General features: G+C 41.2%; 1 protein-coding gene and 1 long non-coding RNA gene across 4 annotated transcripts; one reads left to right on the top strand and one right to left on the bottom strand.

Annotated features, from left to right (window-relative positions):
* Window positions 1-950: 950 nt before the first annotated feature.
* Window positions 951-25,624, bottom strand: dusp10 (dual specificity phosphatase 10). Of its 2 annotated transcripts, none has more exons than XM_080882456.1 (4): window positions 25,503-25,624; window positions 7,985-8,814; window positions 2,728-3,096; window positions 951-1,678 (listed from the first exon to the last, which is right to left on the bottom strand). In XM_080882456.1, the coding sequence occupies exons 2-4, from the start codon at window positions 8,766-8,768 to the stop codon at window positions 1,413-1,415; spliced, it is 1,419 nt and encodes a 472-aa protein (XP_080738582.1). In that variant the 5' UTR covers window positions 8,769-8,814; window positions 25,503-25,624; the 3' UTR covers window positions 951-1,412. The 2 variants fall into 2 exon arrangements, with proteins under 2 accessions (XP_080738582.1, XP_080738581.1); XM_080882455.1 differs by lacking the exon at window positions 25,503-25,624 and adding an exon at window positions 9,863-10,169.
* On the top strand, window positions 13,147-15,202 carry LOC308397479. Of its 2 annotated transcripts, none has more exons than XR_013971782.1 (3): window positions 13,147-13,359; window positions 13,615-14,762; window positions 14,846-15,202. It is a non-coding gene; the product is annotated as an uncharacterized lncRNA (long non-coding RNA). The 2 variants fall into 2 exon arrangements; XR_013971783.1 differs by having other exon boundaries at window positions 14,270-14,762.

Raw genomic sequence — 25,624 nt, forward strand, 5'->3', positions numbered from 1 at the left:
ATTTGACCTCTGCGTGTTCTGCATTCGTGCGTACATGTTAAGAGTGCCATGCGCAGGCCCACTGGTGACGCATGAATTAAGGCATTGATAGAGGCACTAGAGCAGCACGTGACAGCAGCGCTTGCCTATGCAAGGAAGAAGAGCTCACTTAACTGTAGCTTCGTGACAGGGAGTTGCACGAGATTAGACGATGGTCACGCTGCTACCACACCACCACCCTCACTGTCACATTAAACTGTAACCCACGAGTGCATGGTTTTTTTTTGTACCTCAACTTAACTTTGCTACCTTAGAATCGGCTGAACCATAGCTCAAAATATAGGGCACTGACAAGAACATAAGATGAGGCCACAACGGGGACTTAACAGTACAACAGAGCAGGCTCACGGATGAACTGGAGCGAAAAAAACGACTAGGAGACAGAAGCAGGCAGTGATATTCCTCCATTGTGTTACATTAAACAACTCCAGTAGCCCTGTTTGACAATATTCACTGTAATTTCAAAGTGTTCCTTCAACTGCCAGCAGCCATGCATTAAAAAAAAACAGAAAAGAAAAGCTCATATGGCTGTCTATTACTATGTATATTGCTAAAAGATATGCATATGTAGATGCAGGAATGGGAAATGAAGATAGTGAAGAAAACGCACTCAGTATGAATTTTGTTTCAGCGGACGAAAACCCCCATAAGCCCCCCACCCCACCCCCCATCTCCTACCTCTGCCTAAAATACAGCATACTTATGCACATTGAACTGAACAACAGTAATTTACATTAACATCAAAACCGTTGTTCAGCAAAGAGCTGGAAATATTTTTGTATTATCAAGTCCGATATATACACATAAGATCAAGGTCTCAGTTGCATTCCACTCTGAAATTATTGCACAGTAAGCCGCTGTGGGCTTGTCATGGTCACCCCCATAAACCCCTGTATAAAAATAAAACAACATTAACACACCAAACAAGTCTTTATTTGTTTTTTTTGTTTGTTTTTTTTGGACAGGCACTGCCGTGGCCAACCCCGCCTGAGTCTGCAAACATAAACTGTGTGCCACAGTGTGAGCTTTAAGAGTTTCTTCTGTCAATATCTACCCCTAAGCGCACAGAATCTCTTTTCCAAACAGATTTCCTTCTCCGTCATTTAAGCTCCTCTGCAGTCACAAGTGGAAAGCTCGCCACCGACCGCTTCCTGTCTTTCTAGCTCTCTCCTCTGGGACTTCAGCCAGGTCCAAACAGTGGGGATTTTTGGCATTTCTCTTCGCCACTGACCCAGAGCTTTGGCATTCTCAAGAGTCAAGAAAAATTCAGCGACTCTCACACTCCAAATTGGCTCAGATCAGCCAGTCTCCGCTGGCAGATGGAGACTTGGTACAAGTGCGAGCATTGGAGGGGGAGTGGTCGAGAGGTTAATCTAGACGACGGTTTCCACACCAATCAACTTTGGCGTGAGGATTCGTGGCGTTATTCCACTGTTGAGGTCGTCCTCAAACTCCAGCAGCTGGCCCATGAAGTTAAGGTTCGGGGAGATGATGGGCCTCCTGGTTTTGACAAACTTGTAGGCGTCCGTCATGGTCATCCAGGTGTGCTTCATCAGGTAGGCGATCACAATGGTGGCTGAACGAGACACGCCTGCCTGGCAGTGGATCAGGAGGCCCATACCCGATTGGTGTGCTTCCTCTGCAGAAAGAACATGGAAACAGTTAGCCCATGAGGAAGTCCAGTCATCACACATGATTGGATAATGAACCTTCCTTTGTGCCTTCAGGTGTTCAGAGAGTAAACCTTTCTGAACTTTAGATTATAAGGTTTTGTTTTTATCTACTTCAGTCTTTACACCGTGAAATGCTACTAGGAGCTACCTTTAAGGCTCTTTTCTGAACTGAGGGGTTTCTGTCATGTTTCAGGCCTTATTAGAGAACAAAATGACTAGATTTGCATAAGAAGTTACTGAGGATGGCCTCTGTCTATGCAGCTACCCTTGGAAAGACCCTGAATCTACTCTAATGGTCATCAGACCTCATCTTTATTGATATATACAGAGGTTTAAAAACTCGTCATTAGGGGTACGGGGCAGGTCGTCAAATGTCGTCTTTATGAGGAAAGAGTTAATTCTGCATTACAGCAGCACATCAACTACAGATCGAATTCACTGGATCCAACATGCCAGGACATGGAGCTCTTTTGAAACCTTCAGTTCAGCTAAGTGGAGTTTTTGATTGTGAGTTAGATCTAGGACCTTCCTCCCTTCAGGCAGCAAAGAAATTTCGATAGATCAGCTCAGACTATGTGAGCCATCCAGTTTAAACAAACTTTAGTCATCCATATGAGAAAAAAACAGCACTATTGTTTCCTTACATAAAATATCCCTTTGTGTTCCTAACATTAACATGACCTTTCCTTTTTTAACCAAGCGGTTCCTGCACTAGAATTTAAAGAAATAAGTGTGAGTCACGAGAAGATTTACAAGAAAACACACAAAAGGAAGTACTCATTACATACAGATTATTTTTATACTATGCGCGATAACCTCACATGACACAATGTGAGCTCTTGTAATGTAGACAGTTTATGAACCAACATTTTTGTTTGTTTAACTGCTGACAGCTCTGTGCAACCAGCAGTGAAAGTTTTATGTCATGTGACTTTTTAAATACGCCAGCTTCCCAGTGAGATGGCCGAGCTTGAGTCCAAATGTGTACTGTGACGCTAAGAGGTGATTTTCATACCAATGAATTCAAACGCCTCCTCAAAGTACTGCCGCAGGTTCTGCTTGTTGCTGTCGGTGGCAGGCAGGCGCTTGTAGACAAAGAGGCCCGTGTCATAGTGGTAGAGCGGCAGGTGGGTGGTTACATTTAGGATGTAGCCGATGTTCAAGCGCTGCAGCAGTTTGATGTCCTGAGCGTCGTGCTCGTTCCCCAGGTAGAGGAAGGGCAGGATTGGCGTCAGCTCTGCGTTCTCTATGTCCGGGGTGGAGGGCAGGGAGTGAGGTAGAGCCCCCGTCAGGCCAGCAGCTGCGCCCGTGTCCAAGCCTTCGTGAAGGTGCAGCGAGTGCTCACACAGGTTTTCATGGCTCTGCCTGAAGCTGCTAAGGCCTCCTGTGAATGGAGAGAGAAAGGCTGATGTAGGGCGGGTTTAATGCTTCAAAAAAAATGAGTTAAACTCTCAAACAACACTTTTTTCTTCAGTTTGTTTTTTCTAAATCCAGACTGGACCCTTTTGGTGTCAGCAGATAGAGCATGAAGATGACATGGCACGGGTTAAAGGCTCAATTCCCACAGGAGCGCAGTTTTGCTAAAAATAAACATGCTTATATGTCTGACCACCACATGAAACACGAAACAGCTAAGCAGGACAACCAAGCTTTGCATACACATCTGATAAAAGCAGATAAAAGCTCTGAAGCCCTGAAAACATTACAAACCCCAGACGCCACTGTTATATTTGGTTCTAATTTGAATGCTGCATTTAGATAATAGGATGAAGCCATTCGCCAAGTGAACTTGCTTTGAAAACCAGACCCAAAGTTGCCTGCAGGACATTTTCCACTAGCTCATGTACACACAGGCGCATCTGTTTACCTGTTAATGTGAATAGGTGCACTGAGTTTTAAATACACTATTCACTTCACTTCTCCAAATAACCGGTTTGCACCTGTTTGCACCAGTGATACTATCAGCCAAAGGTTCCCTTCAGCACTGGAGCTCTGGGGAGGGGTCCAAGTATCAGTTCATGTATTGTTCACAGTGCAAGAGCTGACATAATGCCATGTGAGGTCATCGCACAACCATACAACTTCCCCTGTGGTGGAGAGCAGGTGACACTCCTGTCAACTGTCGGTTTCCATCGTGAAGCAGCCCCACTGTTAAACAAAGACATCACCCTAAACGTGGTATGATAGTCGCCAAGCCCTCATTATCATGGTAGTAATTACACTGTGGTAAATATAAGAAGGGGAAGTGTTCACAGGACCTGCAACAACAAGCTCAACGCTCAAACACCTTGGGGAATTTCCACTGAAATGGAGTTCATTTCCAGATTTTTTTTTAGAAAATGCCCAAAAGAGTGACCAATTTTAATAATAAGATGAATAATATTCATGATGTTAATGTTTTTATGGGCTTTTTCGGCGGTGCAGGTAAAGCACTTGTATCGGGTGTACGACTCTTGTTATATAGATTAGAGAAATCACAATATTTTACAATTATTTTTTTTAAAGCTATATTGTATCTGTATTTTATAGCCATTTAGAAAAACCTTGCCTAAAGAAATAAAACTATTAGGACATTTTTTCCTCTCACTGATTATTATCTCTCAACAGAAAGACTAAACACATATTTATATCAAGCAAACTTTATCATTTAAACATTCTCAAGAATATAAGCCCTGTTCTACTTTTAGCTCTCCACCAGCTCATGAAGGAGTTATCCCTTAGCTGCTAAATGCACTGAAGCATGAAGACTGAGCATCAGAATGGAAAGGAAAGGTGATTTAAGTGACTCTGCACGAGGCATGGTTATTGGTGCCAGAAGTGAGTTTTTCACAAGCTGCTGATTTACTTTGATTTTCCGACAACTATCTCTCTGGTTTACAGAGAATGGTATGAAAAACAGACAATATCCAGTGAGCGGTATCTCTCTGACTGAAAATGCCTTGTTGATGCCAGAAGAAGAAAGACCGTACTGCAACAGGCAAAAATGAATGAAATACCCCTTTGTTACAACTGAGGTATGACGAACACCCTCTCCGAATGCACAGCATGTCAAACCTTGAAGTATGCAAACAGCAGCAGAAGACCACACCAGGTGCCACTCCTGTTTCCAGCTACAAACAGGAAACTGAGAGTACAATTTCCATGGGCTCCCAAAATCGAACAGATGATTGGAAAAAAACACTGACTGGTCTGATGAGTGTTGATTTCTGCTGCGGCATTCAGATGGCATGCCGAGAGTTTGGCATAAACAACATGATGGCATGGATCCTTCCTGCCTCGTATCAATGGTTCAGGCTGGCGATTGCTGTGTAATATCATGATGGATATGTTCTTGACACACTTTGGGCCCCTTAGCTCTAAGTGAGCATCATTTAAATACCACATCCTAAAATACTACTGTGAGTTGTTGACCATGTCCCTTAAGGACCATCTTCTGATGGCTGCTTCCAGCATTATAACGCGCCATGTCACAAAGCTAAAATCATGTCAAACTGTTTTTTTAAACATGACAATGAGTTCACTGTATTCAAAAGACCTGCACAGTCATTGGATCTAAAGCCAGTAGAGCACATTTGTGAGGTACTAGAACATGAGAGTCACACCATGGATGTGCAACAAATCTACATCAACTGTGTGATGCTGTCATGTCAATATGGACCAAAATCTCTGAGGAGCATTTCCATCACATTGTCAAATCTATGCCATGAAGAATGACGGCAGTCCTGAAGGCAAAAAGGAGGTCCAGCCCAGTACTAGCAGGGTGTATATATATAATGGCTGTGTATCATAAATGGGCGATCGTGGCTCAAGAGTTGGGAGTTCGCCTTGCAATTGGAAGGTTGCCGGTTCGAGCCCCGGCTTGGACAGTCTCGGTCGTTGTGTCCTTGGGCAAGACACTTCACCCGTTGCCTACTGGTGGTGGTCAGAGGGCTCGGTGGCGCCAGTGTTCGGCAGCCTTGCCTCTGTCAGTGCGCCCCAGGGTGGCTGTGGCTACATGTAGCTTACCATCACCAGTGTGTGAATGGGTGGATGACTGGATGTGTAAAGCGCTTTGGGGTCCTTAGGGACTAGTAAAGCGCTTTACCTAAATTTGAAAAATTCCAACCTGTAATCTGACCATTTACTTTTACCTCTACTGCGCAGAGGTAACTCATTATTATTATAATAACAGCGTTCTTTTGAGTAACCTTATTGGGAAGCTGATTTCAGTTAAACGTCAAAATAAAGCCACATTACGGAAGCATTAGGGAAGGTTAAAGGGAAAGCTATCCATCACGAGTTGGTATAGACCAAAATTAACACTAAAACAGGGGTATTAATGTGCAGATGACAGCGTTTCAGAGTCGCTTTCCCAGTTTTAGAGCAAAAATTCAACAAAGGCTCTAAAACATTGGGCGATATACACATTCCTTTGCACACAAAAGCAAAATATTTAGCTGTAAATAAAAGCTGCCTCTATTGCAATTTGTTGTGACTCTATTATTACTCCATTAAACATTAGTAACAAGCAAATATCTGCCATTTTAATCTATATTTGGGAAAAACAAATTTAGCTAGCCGCACAATGCAAATGAGAATGTGAACAATGCAAATTAGTTCTGGCTCAAACTGAATAAGCATATTTTTATTCTCAAATTCAGCTTTCATAGTAAACCGAGAACAGCAGAACCCCCAGAAGAAGCACGGTGCCGTGAGATGAAGTCTGCCAAGTGTGACTGTCTGTCATTATCTGCGACTAAAACTGACAAAAGTGAAAAACACGAGAAGTGTCTCGATCACTTTCATAAGCCACTGGCTCAGTTCCTGTTCAGAAGCTACCGCTTCTGCCTCGCAAGGCCTCTCGCACCACAGACCTGCTTTTTTCCAGCCCTTACCCTAAACCCTCCAACACTACTGACATGCTGTTTATGGCAATTCTGACGGATTAGGTGTAACCTATATCTGCTTTTAGCTGCAGCAGGGCAGGGGACAGAAGATCTTGTGTTTCCAGTGAAGTAGAGACACACACCGTGGCCATATTTACAATAAATCATGATGGAGACATGTTTGGTAGCTCTAAAATAACAGACTCTGGCTAAATTATTCAACAGCATTTGCACAAGTATGTTCCAGATGTGTTATTTTTACTGCTGCCTGAAATAACACATTTCTACAAATAATTTAAGGAAGTAAAGAATAATGATGGCTGCACATTACAGCAGCAAAGTCCTTACAGCAACAAAAAAAAAGTTCACGGTTTTTAGTGAAATATTACATAATATAAAACATGCATGTATGCAGAATGGAATAAAGGCTCCAGGCAAGAATGCACATGTGACGAGAAGGCAGAAACTAGCCATCGCCGATGCTGATAAAAGTAGAGGAAAGTGAGCCTGTGCTATTTGATCCCCTTTAGCAGAGAGGATGCTCGCATTTTGCAAGAATTAAACCAGAGGAAGAAAGAGCAAGACAGTCTGCCTGTTCCTCCCACTGAGGCAGCTTCAGACAGACACCCGTGCAGGATGAGAGACTGAGGAGAAGCCTCGTCTATCAAAGTACACAGGAGGACCAGAGGAACAAGTGAAAGCAACAGACGAGAAGAGACGAGATCAAGGTGCTGTGATCTTACGGCTAGGCTGTGACTGGGAGGCATACAGGAACACTCGCAGCCCAACCCCCAAACCCACCAAATACGACATACTTCTCCAGCTTCAAACACACCAACCAAAGATAGAAAACATGGCAATGACCCAGGGACTGCTATCTCACCAGGCTGCCTTATTTAATAACAGCTGCTTCTAGCTCTCTGCAAAAAACAGAAAAATAAAATAAAAGGGGGAAAAAAAGGTGAGAGCGAGTCATATAGAAAGCTCTTAAAGAGCGTGTGCATATGTTTATGCATGAGCGCGATGCAGGCAGTGGATGCAGAAGCTGTTATCTGTGGTGTTATAACTGCTGTGAGGCTTAAGTCCACAGCTCACTGGGTGATAAAACTAAAACGCTGTGGTGACAGGCAAAAAGAAAGAAAGAAAATCAGCTGGCCCGAACAATAAAGACAAACGTTTAGGAGGCTTTAAACACACTATTATTCTACCACATTTGTTTCATGTTAGTTTATATTGCGACTAAGCTTCTAGCGCTGATTAAATCAGACACTTGCTACAGAGTCCCTCCAAAGTCAGGCTAAACCCCATGAAATTGCGGTTTCTACCCCCTTTTTGTAAATGAAAGCCCTCATTAGTTGCTTGTTTTTCACTTATCTCCCACTTTGATGCTTCTACTTCAAGTGTTACCTTTGAGGATGATTGGGTCCTTGCCCTCCCTCCTCAGTGATTCCAGGACCACATGTAGAGGCTGAGTGGATGTCAGCCGGTTCGGGTCTGTGGTGCTCTCATCATAAACCACAATCTCTTTAGAGAAGATGCCCTTAAAAGAGTCCTTGCCCTCACGGCAGGAAATGAGGTCCAGCACAGTGATCTTGCCCTGCTGCAGCCGTCTCCGGCTGATCTTGTCAGAGCAGTTGATGTGCACGGCCCCCCGGATGTGGCTCTTGTTGTACTCCATGAAGGGCCGGCAGTCAATGATGACCGGCACGGGCCCCACAGGGTGACCCATGGGACAGCAGGTTATCCGCTTGGCCAGCTCATTGGGGTGGATGACCCTCACGGTGGCTAGGGCCTTCGGTGTGCCAGGGGCGAGACTGGGGGCACTTAATGCTTCATGGCTGCTGACCATTGGGGTAGGGGGCCCGGCGTAGCTGAGATTGGGGCTACTGGCGCTCACCTGGCTGTGGCTGAGGCTCTGGCTGTCCTTCTCATAGGTTGTGACAGAGCAGCAGCTGGCACTGCTGCATCCACACGACAATGAGCGCGTGGAGCCCTTGGATGAGGGCATATACGTTACAAGATTGGCCGTCGCCCGGATCTTCACCACGGTGGTGCTGATTACGGTCTTGTCGATGCTGCTGGTGGTGATGGAGTCCAGGTAGCTGGTGTCCAGGCGTAGTTGGAGTTCCTGAGGTCGGATTGGCCTTGGCAGCGCCACCACAATTCTGTCGTCGAGGGGAGATGGAGGCATGGGGAGACCGAGGACTGGACTTTCACGGAGAACTCAACAAGTCGCTCTGTGGAAAGGATAAGTTTTTGAATTAATCCCGGCTGCGAGAAGACGTCCCCTCGTCTGTCTGAACACCATGCAAACTAGGAAACGGCTGCAGAAGCCAAATATTAGTAATGTCAACACCTGCAGGGCGACACCCAAGTTGGTGGGAAAATTTAGGTGTGACAGACCGGCCACTAATAATAAACAGTTAAATCATCAAGACTCTCCTGTAACTGAATCACTGTTGGGTGTAATTAATATGAATCATCCCCCAGACACCGCACACACGTGAGTGATGCTTAATTTTTCATCCCAACTCTGGTGTGGCTGATTCAAAAACAGGAAGAGGTAAAGAGAGAAAGAAGAAGAAAAAAAGATAAAATACTGCATCAATGCTACGCTGCAGTTTTGTCTCACCCAAATGGAAAGACGGGGTACCAAAAAAGAAGGGTGGCATTTCCTTTGGATCAGAAGCCTGAGCATTTTAAAAGCATGTCATCTTGGCATATTATGTAAAGACACCCGCCGAGCTTTGCCTGTCCCGGCCGCTGCCATCCTTTATGCACGGTGCAGGTTCAGCAAAAGCAGAAATCATTCATGGCCAAATTCATTGAAAAAACCGGCATGAGAACGTGCCGAGAATGTGATATGGCTTTCAGGAGGAGACTAACTGATCAGATGAGCTGCAGACTGAAGGAAATCCAATTTCACACCACCGCCGTGAATAATTTCTAAAAAGATTAATACGGGATGACTGATTTAAACAAAAAAATAAAAAATAAAAATAAAGAAAAATAAGGTACAGATTGTAACTTTGCCGCATTTGTCAGGACTGAAGCCCATTAAGCCTGCGGGGCTTATAAAATAAGAGAGAATTTATAATACACACACACACACACACACACACACACTATATATATATATATAGATAGATATATATACTCAAAATGGTTCCAGCAATTGAATATTCTGCTTCATTAATTATGGAATCGCGTGAAATCTCTATGACCGTGCATTTCAAGAACAACTTGTGCCACTGATTCCCAAACTTGCTCTGCGTTTCTGCTTACCGGTGAGTGTCGCGGTTGACCGTAGACGGATTTATTATCTCCGCTCCCCGACAACGTGGCCTCCATTCAGTCCGTCCCAGTGTTGTGGCTGGGCAACATTTTTTAGTACTTTTACCCTGCTGTCCAGAAATAATATTGAAGGAAGTCTGCCAGCCTACAGAAGTCGCGCAGTGGGAATGACGCGAGTACGAGCCAATGCGCGACTTCATTAATATTACATCTGATCCTCCTCGTACATCCAGGGCCGGCCCTGCGGTGGGAGGGATTTGGACGAGCTGCTTGCCTCTCTCTGTGGCTGGCTGAGAGGGGAGGGGGAGCGGTTGTCGCTTCAACGGCCTCCGGTCCGCGCGTACAGATGATGTCACTGGCAGCCAATCAAAAGTCTCTCCAGGAGGCTCGAGGAAGAAGGCAAACAGCATTAATTGAGCTTTATTGGAGTTTAATAGAGTGTTTAAACCGTAGGAAAAGGAAAAGCTGATTCTTTTCTCAGATTATAGTGTTTTATAGTGAAGAGCCTACTGAAAGAGAGGTTTAGGTTATGCCATAACATCATTTTTTTTTTCCTTTTTAAAATTTGTTTGCTGTGTTGCTTCAGTTTTTAATTGACTTATGCTTGTTTTGTGTGTTTGATAGAAGTATTTTACTTTATATAATTTATTTTAAAGCCTATGTGTCTCATCATTTGTCTAAAATCTACATTGAGCGACCGCTTTGTTAGGTTGGAACCTCTTTTTATCTTCAAAACTGTCTTAAATCTTTGTGGCACAGACTCAACATGATGTTGGAAACATTCCTCTAAGATTTTGGTCAGTTTCTGAAATGCTACCATCCCACACCAGTTAAATCACATTTCTTCCCCATTCTGATGCTCACTTTGTACTTCAGCTAGTTGTCTTGGCAGGATTGGCTAATTAGATTAACACATTAATGAGTCAATAATTTCACTTTTATTTTAGGTGTGTTAAATATATTTTGATGTTGTACTTACGTAGAATTATAACTGACTTAAGTTAAGAATCTAAATATTTCTTTCACTGATTTTTAAAGTTAATGAGAAGCTGTTTTTAGGATCTTGTGCCCCTGTCATGTTTCACACACACTGTCTATAATGAGGGCACAGGGTGTCACATGTGATGTATTTCAGATCAGATGTTCTCATTTCTGGTGGGGCCCCCTGTGCCATCCCATTTTAAAAATCCCAATAACGTCCCTGCCGTGATGGCTGTCTGTTCAGCTGTTTATCACATAATTTAATTTAAAAAATACACCCAATCCTCCACCTTCCCTGTGTCGATTTAGTAGGGGTGTGTATAACTTAACGTTTATACGAATAACTTTCCAAAACCAACAGTTTGACAGTACCACACAGTTCCTGTTGTGATTAGCCGGCTGTGGTGGTAATAAAGCAGCCAGTTTTGTTTTCCATTCTGCATAGAAGTATTTCTGCTAGTTTTCATATGAAAGTGCAAAAATATAAATGTCTTCCTGGTGAGACAGACTGAAGACGTACACAGTTAGACCAAAATATAAATAACACTGCATCTTCTCACTGATCTCCATTGTGGTCAGTTAACCTCTCATATGAAGTGTTTCGTTTTCTAGGAAGCCCCGCCCCTGCAGTAGACATTTAAATAACAAGAACAACACCTGTTTCCTACTGCAAGTCATGATGTCTGTTTTGAAAAAAAAAGGCCTATTGCCAACCCAGAAAGGCTTAAGCGAATGCTACACAACTGCCAGAACTGGTTTACTGAAACAGAGAATGAAAAGATAGTTTGTCCACGTCTTGGTTTAGATCTTCATTGTAAAAAAGAATGATACATTGTTTCTTTCTTTAGATTGACCCATTGTTCACCATCGTCTTCCACCAAACATTAATACAAGTCACAGTATCTTTCACATCTTTATTGAAAGTACTCACTGAACTGTTGAAAGTGCCACAGGATAAAATAAGTGCCTCTAAAACCTAGATTTAACAGCCTTTTTGAGCCTCCTATAGCACCAGTAATCACATACAAAGACAACAGCGTAATTTTAGGCCCTTCTTTTTTACATAGCTGCTCCCGAGTAGCCATAGTCACAGCATGTTGGTCATAATTGGCTCAAGCCCAATCAAGTTTAAGCACTGGGCCTCTCCAAAAGTGTTTTTAAGTTTTCTCTTAGATCAGGCACTACACTATGACCACCTTGCCTAATACCTCGTTAGTCCACTTTTTGTTGGCAAAACAGCCGTGACCTATGAGGCCTGAACTGCAAGATGTTAGCAACACATCCTTTCGAGGTGGGTTGTTTGTCCAGCACATCCCACAGACGCTCAAGTGGATTGAGAGCTGAGGAATTTGGAACCAAAATCAACATCTCAAACGCATTGCTTTACTCCTCAAATCATTCCTGAACCGCTTTTGCTTTGTGGCAGGGTGCATCATTCTGCTGAAAAAGACCACAGCCATCAGGGAATACCATTTCCATGAAATATTGCACATGGTCTGCAACAATGCTTAGGTAAGTGGTAAATGTCAGAGTAACATCAATAAGGTTTCCCAGCAGAACATTGCTCAAAACATCACACTGCATCTGCCAGCTTGCTTTCTTCCCATAGTGGACCCTGGTACCGGGTTTTCCCCAGGTAAGTAACGCACCTGGCCATCCATGTGTTGTAAAAGAAGACCAGTGATGGCTATAAGCTCGTTGATTTGCTCATTGCCTCAAATATGTGGTGATGGCTTGTTGGATAGCAGAAGCTTCTCCGGGGTAGTCACCTCATCTGCTTAATAATTTGCATAAAAACCGACTCATAAGAAATGTTAAGAAGCTCCAGTGACTCCTCTAATTTGCTCTTTGGTCTTTACTCAGGCTCGCTTTACATCACTGAGGTAGGGCACACAATTCTGTGGTGAGTAACCACAGTACTAAATCGTGTCCACAGTTTTTCTGACTCAACTAATCATCATTTAAATTCAGATTGCTGTGTAAAAAGTGTCTGACCTCAAGTCTTCTGAGAACAGCCATTACATTTAATAATTTTACATCCCTACAGTGCTCCAAAATGGCCGACTTAGCTTAGGGGATAACTCAAAAACCATCTTAAATGTCCACACTTTGACTAGTTTTTCGGCAGTTTTCTGTATCAGTCAGCAAGTCACTCATGCCACCAGTCAGAAAATTATTTCTTGCCTTTGTAATCAAATATCCTAGAGCTGTTTATGTGTCCTAAGTACTGTTGGTGCTATACTTAAGGGGTTATGTACACTCATCTAACATATTTTGTTTATCTTTCTGTAACTCTGGGGACCAGTTTTTCTAAAAGAAATGTCTTCAAAGGATATTCTCATGTCTTATACCAGTATATAATACTATAATACTAATACCCACCCACCCTAATAATTACACTTAATTGCTCATTCTTGTTCTACAGATTGGAACACCCCTGCCTTTCAAGTTCCCGTGTTCTCCAACAGCATACGATCATCTTCCTTACAACCCTCCCTTACTCAGAGGTAGCTATATTTAACAGCCCTATAACCATAAGTCATGATCTAACAGGGAGTCTGATACAGAAATTTAAATCCAGATGTACAACATCTGAACATAACTCAAAGGATATAAAAAAAAAAAAAAGCCATCCAACATATCGCTAAAATCAAGTTAAACCAACTTACTAGTGTGGGCAGATGTTTAAAGATAGCAGACCCAGTCCTTATTCCATTCACCCTTTTCTAACCTTTCCAAACTCCTCCTTTGGGCTCTGACAGGTGAATATCTCCACTCACCCACTCATGGACTCACGCAGTTGACATTAAAGCTTGAGATTGTTGAGCAACTCTCCTTTCAAACACGAAATGCTTGAACTGTAACTGAATCTCAAGCCATTTATGAATTAGGTGAACATGTTTTCAGGGGTAAAGGTTACCAAAAGGGACACAGGTGAAACATACTCTTTACAATGAATGCAATGAATGAGAACATTTGTAGGTTAATAGACTCTAAATAAAAAAAGGAATAGGGGTCTAAAAAAATCAGGCCAAGTCTAAAGTGCCTTAAATTATAAGTGTCTTAAAATACATGTAGTTTTAAACTTGGTTTCCTTGGTATGTACCTGAATTTGATCCTAGAAAACCTATATGTAGACATAAATTATATAACGAATATTTAGCAATAGTAACACTCCTTTGTGTGATGCTACATGAAGGCTCCAGATTGATCTACTAAGTATGTAATAGTATACTTTCAATGTGATCACCTATAAATGTAATTTTCCCTGGATCAGACCACAGATAGACTGAACTTCAGTGCTAAAACACAGCAGAATAAAAGAGATTAACCTTCTTGTGTAACGCAACACAAGTGACCTGTATGCAGAATGGGGTGGCAGTATTATTGGTGGCAATAAGTAGGTGTCTTTGGCAGGAGTGTTGTTAAGCAAGTGCCAAGTTGGCTGGCTGCGCAGCCCCTGAACGACGGGGACCTATGTTGTGGTGGAAGGGTCTCGTTGGCTTTGAACCCCAAATATAATCTGAGCACTCTATTTATCCTCGCTGGCAACCTGAAACAACGCAGAGCAGGTATTATCACTTCTATTATTAGCAGTCTGTACAGTTATTTATAAATGGATGCAGATGATCAAAGCTGATTGGCTTCCCAGTGACTCTGTCAGGGTCCCTGTGCCTACCCGGTCGGCTCAGTATGGCTACATATGTTTTTATTTTCTTTTTTGTTCCTGCTCTCTCCCTTCCCCTCTTTTCCTCCTCCCTCTGCCTGGGCGGAGCTCACCTGTGGGCTCCTGCCCTTGGCCCACGCACCTGGTCGCGATCACGCACCTGTGGCTCATCACGAGAGTGTTCCAGCTCCTTTATAAGATGGCAGCTCTGCGTTTCTCGTTTCTGGATCGTTGCCGACCCTCGTCAGTGTAATCCCAGCTCAGTTACCTCTATTGTGTTTTTTCAGCGATTTGCCTTTATAATCCCTTCGTGTCTCTGTGTACAGATTCCCTGGACCAACCCCTGTGTTACCTGAGTGATTGGAGTATGAAGAGGCGCGTGAGGGGTGGACGGAATGAGTGTGTGACTTTCGGCGTCTTTCCCATTCGTGTGTGGACCCCCGGAGCCCGGCTTTCCCCTCACCTTTGTAAATAGATCACCTGGTGTATTGTAATAAAGACTCTTGTGCTTTCAAGACCTAGAGCCTGCACGTGAGTCCGTTCAGTCCCGTTGTGACAGACTCCTGTTTCACTGTGTTTAAGTGTAAGTGAACCAGCACCCCAGGCCAAACTCAGAAGACCATTTTATTGGTATCATACTATAATATTATGGTAATGTAAGCACTCTGTTTAGCAAAGCAATGTGTGAAGATGAAATAAAATGGTTTATCACACTAACTTGTTTTTAGCAGATATGTACTACTGAATCATTTGTGTATTTCTCACAGAACAAGCCAGTACACTCAGACTGCTTATGAACACCTGGTAAGATTAAAACTATCTGCTATTTTATCTACCCTTCATTTATACAGGGCGGGTTGGCAGAACATCCATGTTTATTAATAGCAGATCCCTGGTAGTGAAATAATAAAACAAGAATAGACAGTATTAAGAATCCCTGAATTTTTTTTTTTTTTACATCAACATATATATATGTGTGGTTTAGAAAGATATTGAGATGGTTCTGGGAATACCGAGTTTTTCTAAGTAAATTGAAGAAATGGACTGAAGGAGTTTTCCTTTAAAAGCAAAAGAAATCATTAAAAGACCCACTAGACTGCCTGAAATTTGCTTTCTCATGAAGCTCATAAGCAAGGCAATGCCAGCAAGTAAGTTTGTAATGCTGACATTTACATGGTCGTAGTATCTAAAATAAGAGCTACATAAAGTTTAGAGAGCCGTGCAAAATATGTGGGCACTTTGGGTGCTTGGATTCTTATCCATTAATGATTTATTCACTGTAACGACAACCACAAACAGAAAGGGGGCTTAAAAAATCTTTAAAAAACTGGGTGAAAGTATAACAAGAAGAGCTAATGAAGGCCAGTCACATTTTACTGGTATTAAAATAAGATGTTAAATGAGAAACAGGAGCTTGGAACAACATTTTAGGAACAACTTCTGGTGGGAAGTCAGACACATGATGTACGTGACTTGACCAGTTATGTAAATTTAACCAGTTCTGCCGGTTAAATTTACATAACTGGTCAAGTCACGTACATCATGTCAAGCTGACACCAAGATTCTGTCAGAGTTTTTCGGTCTACACCAACACTAACTGTTTACATGATCAAGCAGCTGCAACGAATTACCAGGAACCAAATCTATATCATCAAATGTTCAAAAGCGATTTCCTAAAAGTGTTTATGATCAGGAGCTTCTGATAATGGCATGTAGCGAAGTAGATTTTAGATGCTGGCAGGCTAAGGGGAAAGAATGTTGGTTCCTAGAAACACCCAGTTTATTCAGCTGAAGAATGAAAGATTTCAAATGACAGATTTCTGAAGCTAAACATCTTAATGTTACCTTTGCCTTTTTTTTTAACACACGTATTTTTCTGAATATGTTTTCAAGTAGATAAAATTGGTCCCAGAGTTGTTTTTATATTGTTTTAGAAAGAGTGGCAAGTATTTGTGGAACATATCAGAGAATATATATGTATTCTCATTGCCCATGTTTTATTAAGTCTTTAGTTTTTAACTTTTCATGCAAATATCTAATTAACTAGTCCCATGTCAGCAGCTCAGTACACTTAAGCATGTAGACATGGTCAAGACAACCAGCTGAAGTTCAAACCGAGCATCAGAATTGATTAATTAATTCTTGAGAATGTTTTCAGTATTTTGTTGAAACTGTACCATGACGAATTTTTCCAGTTCTGAAGGCAAAACGAGGTCAAACCCTGAACAAGCAAGGTATGCATATGCAACAAAGTTCTGTGTGTATGTGTTTGTGTGTGCAGAGTAATATGGTGGATGCTCATGTGATAATTGAAACCCTGAAGTCATCGTATGTACAAATAATCACTGTAAGCACAATAGGTAAATTTTATCTAAAAGATACAGTAGACTGTGGTTTTAGTCGCCTCTAGACTTTCTGTGAATTTCACCAAGACCATAATCTGCCTTTCTTTTGAGTGTTCTGAGTAGTTAACCAAACCAGGAAAAAGTTTGCTCATGCTCAAACTGCAACGATCAGATACGGCACTGCATAAGTGCTCGTATAAAAACATTTCCCCTTTATGTTAAATATGACAAACGTGTCAAAAGATGTGTCAAAATTCACATCAGCAGCTCTGTAGATATAACACCTCACTAAGCTAAACTAAATGCTAAAACAAAGTGTGAAAAAACTAAACTAGAAAACTAAGTGAAAGGACAAATCTGAGGAAACACAGTTTATTAGGACTGAGGTATGTAAATCACAGTGAATCAAGTTGTCAATATTTTCATATCTGTACTAAATATTCTAAATCTTACCTCTGGCAAATACCACCAATACAATATGTAGTAAAGCATGAAACTACCACTGAAACTAATGAAAAATAGACTTGAGATTAAACTATTTTAAAACAATAAAAACCAAACTGAAAAAAATACATCAAAAACTGCACTGATTTTAACTTTATTATACTGATTTGTGAGTGTGTGTGTGCAGACAGCTGCAGACACGAGGGAAGTGTTGTTTTTATTATACTTTTTCGTAGTCTGATAAATGGATGCGTGTGAGCTGATGTACATTAATACAGAATCTGTAGGTAAGGGCTTTCTGGTTTGTGTTTGTACTTCCTGTATATTGACCAATTATAGTCTTTGTTTGATCCTTGTAAGGGTGTACTTAGCTTTTCACAGCTCTGCATAGAATCGTGTGAAAAACACCCTTACTGCTTCAATGAGAACTGAGAGCATTAGTAACAAAAAATCAAATGCACTTGTTTAATTGAGCATCGGCATGAGTAAGTTTGAGCACCTCTAGATGAAGTTTTGGGAATTTGTTGGTCTGGAGAACTCAAGTGTGTGTTGACACAATTTCTCAAGGTCATACTATGCAGTGCTCAGAAAACTGCAAAACAAAAATCAAGAGCTATATCCTAGACTCTTCAGGCCTCAGTTACCATGTTAAATTTAAAATGTTCTTTAACAAGTGTGGCTTGTTGGGGGGAGTTGCTGAAAAGATGATGACAGCATGGCTTAGGTTTGCAAAGTTGCAAATGAGCAAATCACAAGACTTCTGGAACAATGTCTTTTCTCAACGCCATGTTTGGAGGAAACCACACACAGCATATCAGGGCAAATACCTCGTACCAAATGTCACACTCAGTTCCACGTGACCTGGACACCTTGCAATCAAAGTCAACCACAAACTCCTCTGTATGCCAAAGTATGCTGAAGTCAAATGTGAGGCTAACTGCCCAACAGCTAACGTTTTGCTGAAATCGGGTCATGCAGCAGGACAAAGATCTTAAGCAACAACAGAATGACTGAAAAAGGAAAGGCTCAAGCTGTTCCAATGGTCAGCCAAAGTCTGAAACTCAACCACATCAAAATGCTGTGGAAACCTCAATGAACTCAAGTAACATCACCAAAGTGGAGTGGACTAACACTCCTTCACAATGGTGTGACTGATAAGTCATATAAAAAACAATTACTTTATGTTATAGCTGACACTGAATTGGGAGTGTACTTAGTTTACCACAGGTTTGTACAGGGTCGTGGGAAAACTGGATGCTTGAGGTTTTGACTGAAGATGATCAGACATCATCTGACGACAGTGTAGCTTTTGCTTCAAAGTTAATAGGTATAGGGTCATAGCTTCATTAAGTTAAAATTCAGGTTCCATGATGACCCCAGGCAGAAACTCTTTAGGATCACCAAAGCTACTGCAGTTCATCACATCCAGCGGTTTTTGAGAAATGTCTCTTTAGCTGCATTTTTGATAGTTGTGATGTAATTACGCTCTCGAAAAATCTTTCTGTTGCAAAAACCACTGATAGAAAAGTTCAATACAACCTCCCACAGTCACTGATAGCATTTAGCCTTCAGGTTTTTGCTTTTACATCTGTCCAAGTCATTCATTTTCATCATTTCATAGACATTTTCTATGCTGCTTACAGCATCCGTCTTTTTACATTTACACAGTTAAATCAATATCTCTAATCTCTCAAACCTGTTGTCATAGGAAACTGGCAGCAGGTGGATGCTGCTGCTGCTGCCTCTGATGATGTCAATGACGCGGTGAGATTTGTTTTTTTCTATTTCGTTTTGAATGCTCAGCAGGACGATAAGCTAATGTGGCAACCATTTTCTCTCTTTTGTGAGATCTTGAACTGGATTATAATAAACTGCCTTCCTTTCATAAATGTCACACCATGGAAAACATGACAGTGTGTGGCTTCGTGTATCTGTTGTGAGATAATGTCAAACTTTGATCTCAAACACAGTGAAGTGGTTAGGCCTTTTTTTTTTGACACTCAGCATGGAAAATGTGACTGATCGAGGTGCGGTATTCACTGGCCCAGATGAAAGACCCAAACCACTTCCTGTCTTCAGCAAGGTGCAGACTCAGAGACACATTTAGCGCTAAACAGGAAGATCTCAACCTTATGTAACCTTGGAAGACACTTCTCACACATGCATTCATTTAGCAAAGACACGAGAGAGAAGTGTTTAAATTACAAATTAGCCCATTTACTAATTGCTGTTTTTTAGTCTTTAACATGCAAAACGCTGGCCTCTCCCTCTAGTATTTCATCCCATCTGGCTATTAACTTTATTCCTCTTTTAATGCTGAGCATTTAATAAATGGAAAATTTTTGCTACTGATGGTTTCTAACAGGGAATGGCACAGATGGGCTTACTGCAGACTCAACAGCTTGAAAAGCAACATGTCCAGCAATGGCAAGCAGGGACACTGCCAAAGATTCAACAGCCTGTCAACCTATATGCTTCTTCACTTTGTGCATATTTATCAGCTTCTCTTCCATTAGGCTGCAACGCAAACAACACGCAGCCTCAAACATATCTTACCTCTTTAAGCTTAATGGGCCAATTATGACTCTCACCGTCACTGGAAATCGTTTTCATTAGCTTCATTAGACAGTTTAATTGAATGAGCAAGATGCTAACCAAGCACCGACGCCGGCTTTCCAAAATCACTCTCTGCTCATCGTTAAGGCTGTGTGACTATCATTGCACGAACTGTCTGAGCTTCGAGGGTCCAACAAAAACAAAAAACAAAAAGAAAGAAAGAAAGAAAAAGAAAACTGTCAGCCCAGGCTGTCGATGCATTATGGCGCCTCCCTCAGAAATACTGTCACGCCGTGACTGCCTTTGTTTACTTTTGGATTTTGCTGGATGGAAATTCGGTTTCCTGTCTAAACTTTTGTACAAACTGACAGTATGTGACAAACAGGAGTTTCACAATTCAGCGTGTATTTTAGTTTAGCAACCTCACGCACTGAGAAAATCCTAAAATACTTGTGTGTGTTAAGATCAGTGATACAACAGGGTAGCCAACACTGGTAAACACATTTTAGAGCTGAGGTGAACTGTTAGTCGTCACTTGGCCAGCATAAAATCAGATTTCACCCACCAGTTTGAAGCTGATAGGACGTCCGATGATGACACGACAGAAATTAACACATGAACTGAGTGACATTTAAAACAATTTGAGTGCCTGTTATTTAACTCGACAAATACATTCGGGTTTAATGTTTGAACTTTAAAAGAATACATCTTCTAGCCTAAATGACTCCAGCTGCTTTAAGAAGTCAAACTTAAACCAGACACTTTGGCTTGATTCAGTCAAACTGAAATGTCAGGGTTTTTCTCATTTCCCACTGTAATTGAGTTTTGACAGGCTCTTTCACTGTTTCACATCAACTACTGCTTCTTTGCCTCTTCTGTAAGATGTTTCGCTCCAACTGCAAATCGGTGCCAACAGTTTAACTAATGTCTTCTTTGAATTTATTGTTAGAAGCTCGTCTGGAGAGGTAATCTAAATGCAGGACACAGGAATCCTCGCAAAAAAAGAGGGAGTACATGACTGTAACTAACTAAGTAATTAACACTAGCACTGTGCATGAAGCTAGAGAGAGGACGGTGGGTGGAGAAAAGCAGAGACACAAAGGGGCGCAATAAACCCAGCAGAAAACAGGGACCATGATATTGATGCTTAGCTCACTCATTTTTAAATACTTATACTTGCACTCATGAATCAAAATTTTCACTCATGAACTTAAACATCTGAGAAAATAACTCAAAATGTCTGGCAAATCTTTTTTGCCAGACACTGTGTTTTGCCAGACAAAACTGTAAAACGTTTTGGGGCTTTCTCCACCCATAAGTAAAGATCTGAGGTAATTATCTGAAAAATTAATCCTACTTACTCACATTACTGAGAAAATAACTTGAAGTAGTTGTTTGCACTTAACGTGCTGGAGACTTGCAGCTATCTGGTCGTTAAGTCTGACGTCACTAGCCGTGTCTGGGCCTAAACTCCGCTGCAGGTCCATATATCAAACGATCACTATGGCATTACTGAGAGTTGAAAAACTGTCTAAAGTCTTTCATCTTTAATAAAATGATCAGCGTTCTGCTCTACCAGGTGTAACAATTGAGTTTAACATCCAGGCATCCATGAAAACGGAATTTATGACATTTAACGGAGTTAGAAGTTAGCAGGAAGTTAGCTCGCTAGCTTCTATCTAAATACAATATAGCATGTCCTGACTGCGGGGTTTTGGAAACAAATTAAAACGTACAGCTCTGTTATCACTTCCAGCATAAATGAAGACAGAAAACTAAACAGCAGTGACGTTTGTAGGGTTACTGAAGTTTGGTTAGCTGGTATATAATGATGTGCTACGCGACCGCTAGCGACACAGCTATGTTAGCATAATATAAACAAGCTAACTTTTTTTTCCACTCGATAAAAGTTAACGTGAGTGTTCTCGGTGGTCAGGAACAAATGTAATCGCATGGCAGGATGCTGTAAAAGGACCAAACTTCAGCCAGGAGAACAACTGAGATAATCCATCCACAATACGAGGTTAGTCATTCATATACTGCTGCATGGGCTGGGCTGTAGTTACATCCTAAGGTTTTAAAAACTGAGCTTAAATAAATGATTAGCGATAATAAAAGCCGAGGGAGGTCAACAGTGATCACTGACTGTTTTAGGAGCTTTTTGAGATTAAATAGAAGAAAATACATAACATTAAACATGTTAACAACACAAAAGCCATATTAAACGCAGACTACTTTAGGCCCGGAAGTAGGATTCGTCACGTCATCACTTAACAACCAGATAGACTAAATATAAATACTGAGAAACTGGAAACAGGGGACATTTGCTTTCAAAATAAAGGTAGGTCAGAATTTCAGGTTATTGTATAAAATTTTGACTTACTAACTCAAACTTCTGAAAAAAGAAATGACTAAAAATTCAGAAAGATTACATTAAATTTCAATTTACCTCTGCAAATCAAGGGGAAAAAAATCCTAGTCGGTGGCAGAAACGAGCTTCCGCACATTTGAGTGTTTGCAGACAAGTTTTTGTCTTCTGAAACCCTCTTTCAGCATTTGTGCCATTTCAAATATATCCACTGCGTGCTATTTTCATCAGAATTAGCAACTTTTTTTGTTTTATTAAAATGTATTCAACTTTAATTAAAAAGAAACACTTAAATGAGATATTATCCCAGAGTGATGTGTTGGTTTAGTTAACAATGACAGAAATTAAACACATTAAATCCCCAAAATAACCAAGCTCACTGTGTCAGCGTGTTTAAATTATAATTAGAAATACATTTATAACACATTTCATAAGTCATCTTGTGATGCCCACCTCTGAGGGGAGTTCCAGCTGAAGGCTGAGAAGTACTGAATTAGCCGATGACTGCATGCAGTGAAAATAAAATAATAAATTTCTCCTGAAAGTGTTGCCTGAGTGAGGAGGGCCGTCACTGTGACGGATTACCAGAAGAGGTATAGTTTACACCGAACAATAACAGCTCCATCACCAAACTCATAACAGCCCTATTTTCTCTGAGTTGGGCTAGTCTGCTCAGTATTATTCATTCAAGCTGGCATGTCCCTCCGCCTGAGGAAGGGTGACTCATCCTCATGGTCACTTAGCAACTACCAAATATTGTTTAGTTAACAATCAGAAAAATTTAAACATTTGCTCTCACTTGCTCGCATACACACTCATGCTTATAATCTGTATTTTCAAGGAGGGAACCTCACTGTCTCCGATACACTGTAGTTCTTTATGTGTAATATAAAGTATTGGTCATGCTTTCTCAATAATAGCAAATACTGTCATTCTGCCTGCAGTGGGATCCCAATTTAATTGTGACCTTAACCCAGGATGGAAGCGTATCATACACATGGATGGATTTACACGGCTGGGGGTTTTGCATAATGTTCCCTGATATTTATACCCATCACCCTCAGTGAGCGTGTGTTTAATAAACGTCCGTGTCCTCTCAAAGGTTATAAACCAAACTTCTCAGTCTTGACCTTCAAGTGGAGAAACTTATCGGATGCACTCGCTGCCCTCGACCAAAAGGATAAGACAATATAAATAACAATGACTCTCTGCGCCCGCTGCTCATCGTGTCTAAATAGCAACTGTTTCCAGGACAGGGGAGGTCACCTGCTGCATGGCTCTGTGGGAGCCAGGCCCTTTTAGCTCTTAAGAGGAGGTTGAGCTTTAGCCTCTCTTTGCAGCTGCCCCCCCAGCTCTAGACGATTACTGCAACAAACAGAAAGTGATATTCTGTGAGTTTCTAGTATTAATTTCTTTGTCTCTCCAGGCTCACTTATACATACAGCTCATGTTAACTGCCCATCTTGCCTCTTTTATTCTACACAAGCTGTTGCAGCTGTCAGAAATGTAAAATGCTCCACTTCCTGTGTGACTGAGGGTGATTTTGCTGGGAAAAACTTGCCAGATACCAGGTGTATAGAATAGCATATGCAAAACCTTTCCTGAGTAGGCTAATGAATATTAAATGTTCAGTGAGAAGTAAACAAGCGCTGAACTTTGTTTTTGTATTTTCCTCAGGACATTGTTAATTCTCTTGGATGTTTGAGCTTCACTATGCAGAATGATGCACTGACAGTTAAAGCGAGGAAGCTTTCATAAACATGCCACGGATCGTTTTTTATTCACCAATTACGTTCATACAGAGCGCAGCGAAATGATGTCACCGCTGATTTTGTGCTGTTTAAGGTAGTTAGCCAAAAACAAATGGAAGTTTGCATTTTAACTCGATTTTAGATTTAAATCAAAACTGTTATATGTACAGTAGGGATCAGAAGTTAGATCCACTCATCGTGGGCATGTCATGGTAATTTGGGGCTTTTATGATTTCTTTGAACTGTTCTTTTTGCAGTGTGGATTTGTTGTTCAGCATATCTAATCGCTTTAAAAAGGGGAAGTGGGTGCACAAGTGTGTATTTATTTTGGATTTTCTCTAATGCCCACAGGGTCAAAGACATACATACAGGATCAAATATATGATATTTGGTTAAATGTCCCTTAGATAGTTGCACCTCAACCAGATGCTTTTAGTAGCTATCGACAAGCATTTAAATTGAATTGAATTGTTGCCAAAGACCTGGCTTTTAAGCTTAGCCCACAAATTTTCATGTAGGGTTGAGGTCAACCATTTTGGAAGTTTAATGGCCCATTTGGGGTGGCTGTAGCTCAGAAAGTCATCTACTAATTGGAAGGTTGGTGATTCGATTCCTGGCTGTTCCAGTCTGCATGACAGTGTATCCTTGGGCAAACCCAAGTTGCTCTCTGATGCATCACTATCAGATAGAAAGCACTTAGCTAGAAAAAGCATAGAAAAAAGTGCTGGTGTGAGTAGATAAATGAAACATGTTGGCTTGAGTGGTAAAGCGCTATATAAGAACCAATCCCTTACCATTTTTAAAGAACTGCAGATTCCAGGATCATCAATTTAATCAAGTGTACACATTAGTGGCGGTGTATTGTTATTTGTATGGTTATTTCTGACCTTGTGTGGATTAGAGGAAATCCAAAATAAATTCAGACCTCTGCACCCAATTGGTTTTTAAAGTCATGAACTTCAACAGCAAACAAAAAATCGGATCTACTGAGAAATATATATCATGGCATGAAACTTGACATGACACATCATCTTGTGTCTGAAGACGTTTCGTTATGAGTGTGACTCTATGTGTTGTTTTCAGGTTAAGGAGAGAATTTTAAATCAATCAGATGCCTTCTAGTATTCTTGGTAAGATAAGAATCAAATCATCTAAAAGGCCTAAAATTTAAAAACAGCACAGTTCTTTATGTGTTAGAGGTATGACACTGAAAAACTATTTTGAAGGCAAAAAGCTTCTCAGAGCTTATCTAAAATTTGAGTTTAAGGCAAACACCTACGGGCAAATTCAAAACAATCCTAGTTCACAGAAAAATTACACAAGTGTGAAGTACAAACCCGTAGAATAGATACTCGTGTACTCATGAATTCTGGATTTCCAATGAATTTGGGGGATCTTCTAACCAGGTAAATGACTTTCTTGTGAGACTAACACTTAAAAAAAAATAAAAGAGGATTATTGCGTTTTCAGTCATAATGTGACCGTCAGACTCTTGGTAAATATAAGAAAGGTTACATACACTGTGTCCCAAAGCGCTCCTGTAGGAAAGAATTGGGATGCGTTATCCTCCAGCCAGGTAGGAAAATTTATTTGCATGTGGTGAAGTTTCCTCTTTTATCAGCTCGATACATGACACTGACA

Source organism: Rhamphochromis sp. 'chilingali' (assembly GCF_963969265.1).
Source record: "Rhamphochromis sp. 'chilingali' genome assembly, chromosome: 5".
NCBI lineage: Eukaryota > Metazoa > Chordata > Actinopteri > Cichliformes > Cichlidae > Rhamphochromis > Rhamphochromis sp. 'chilingali'.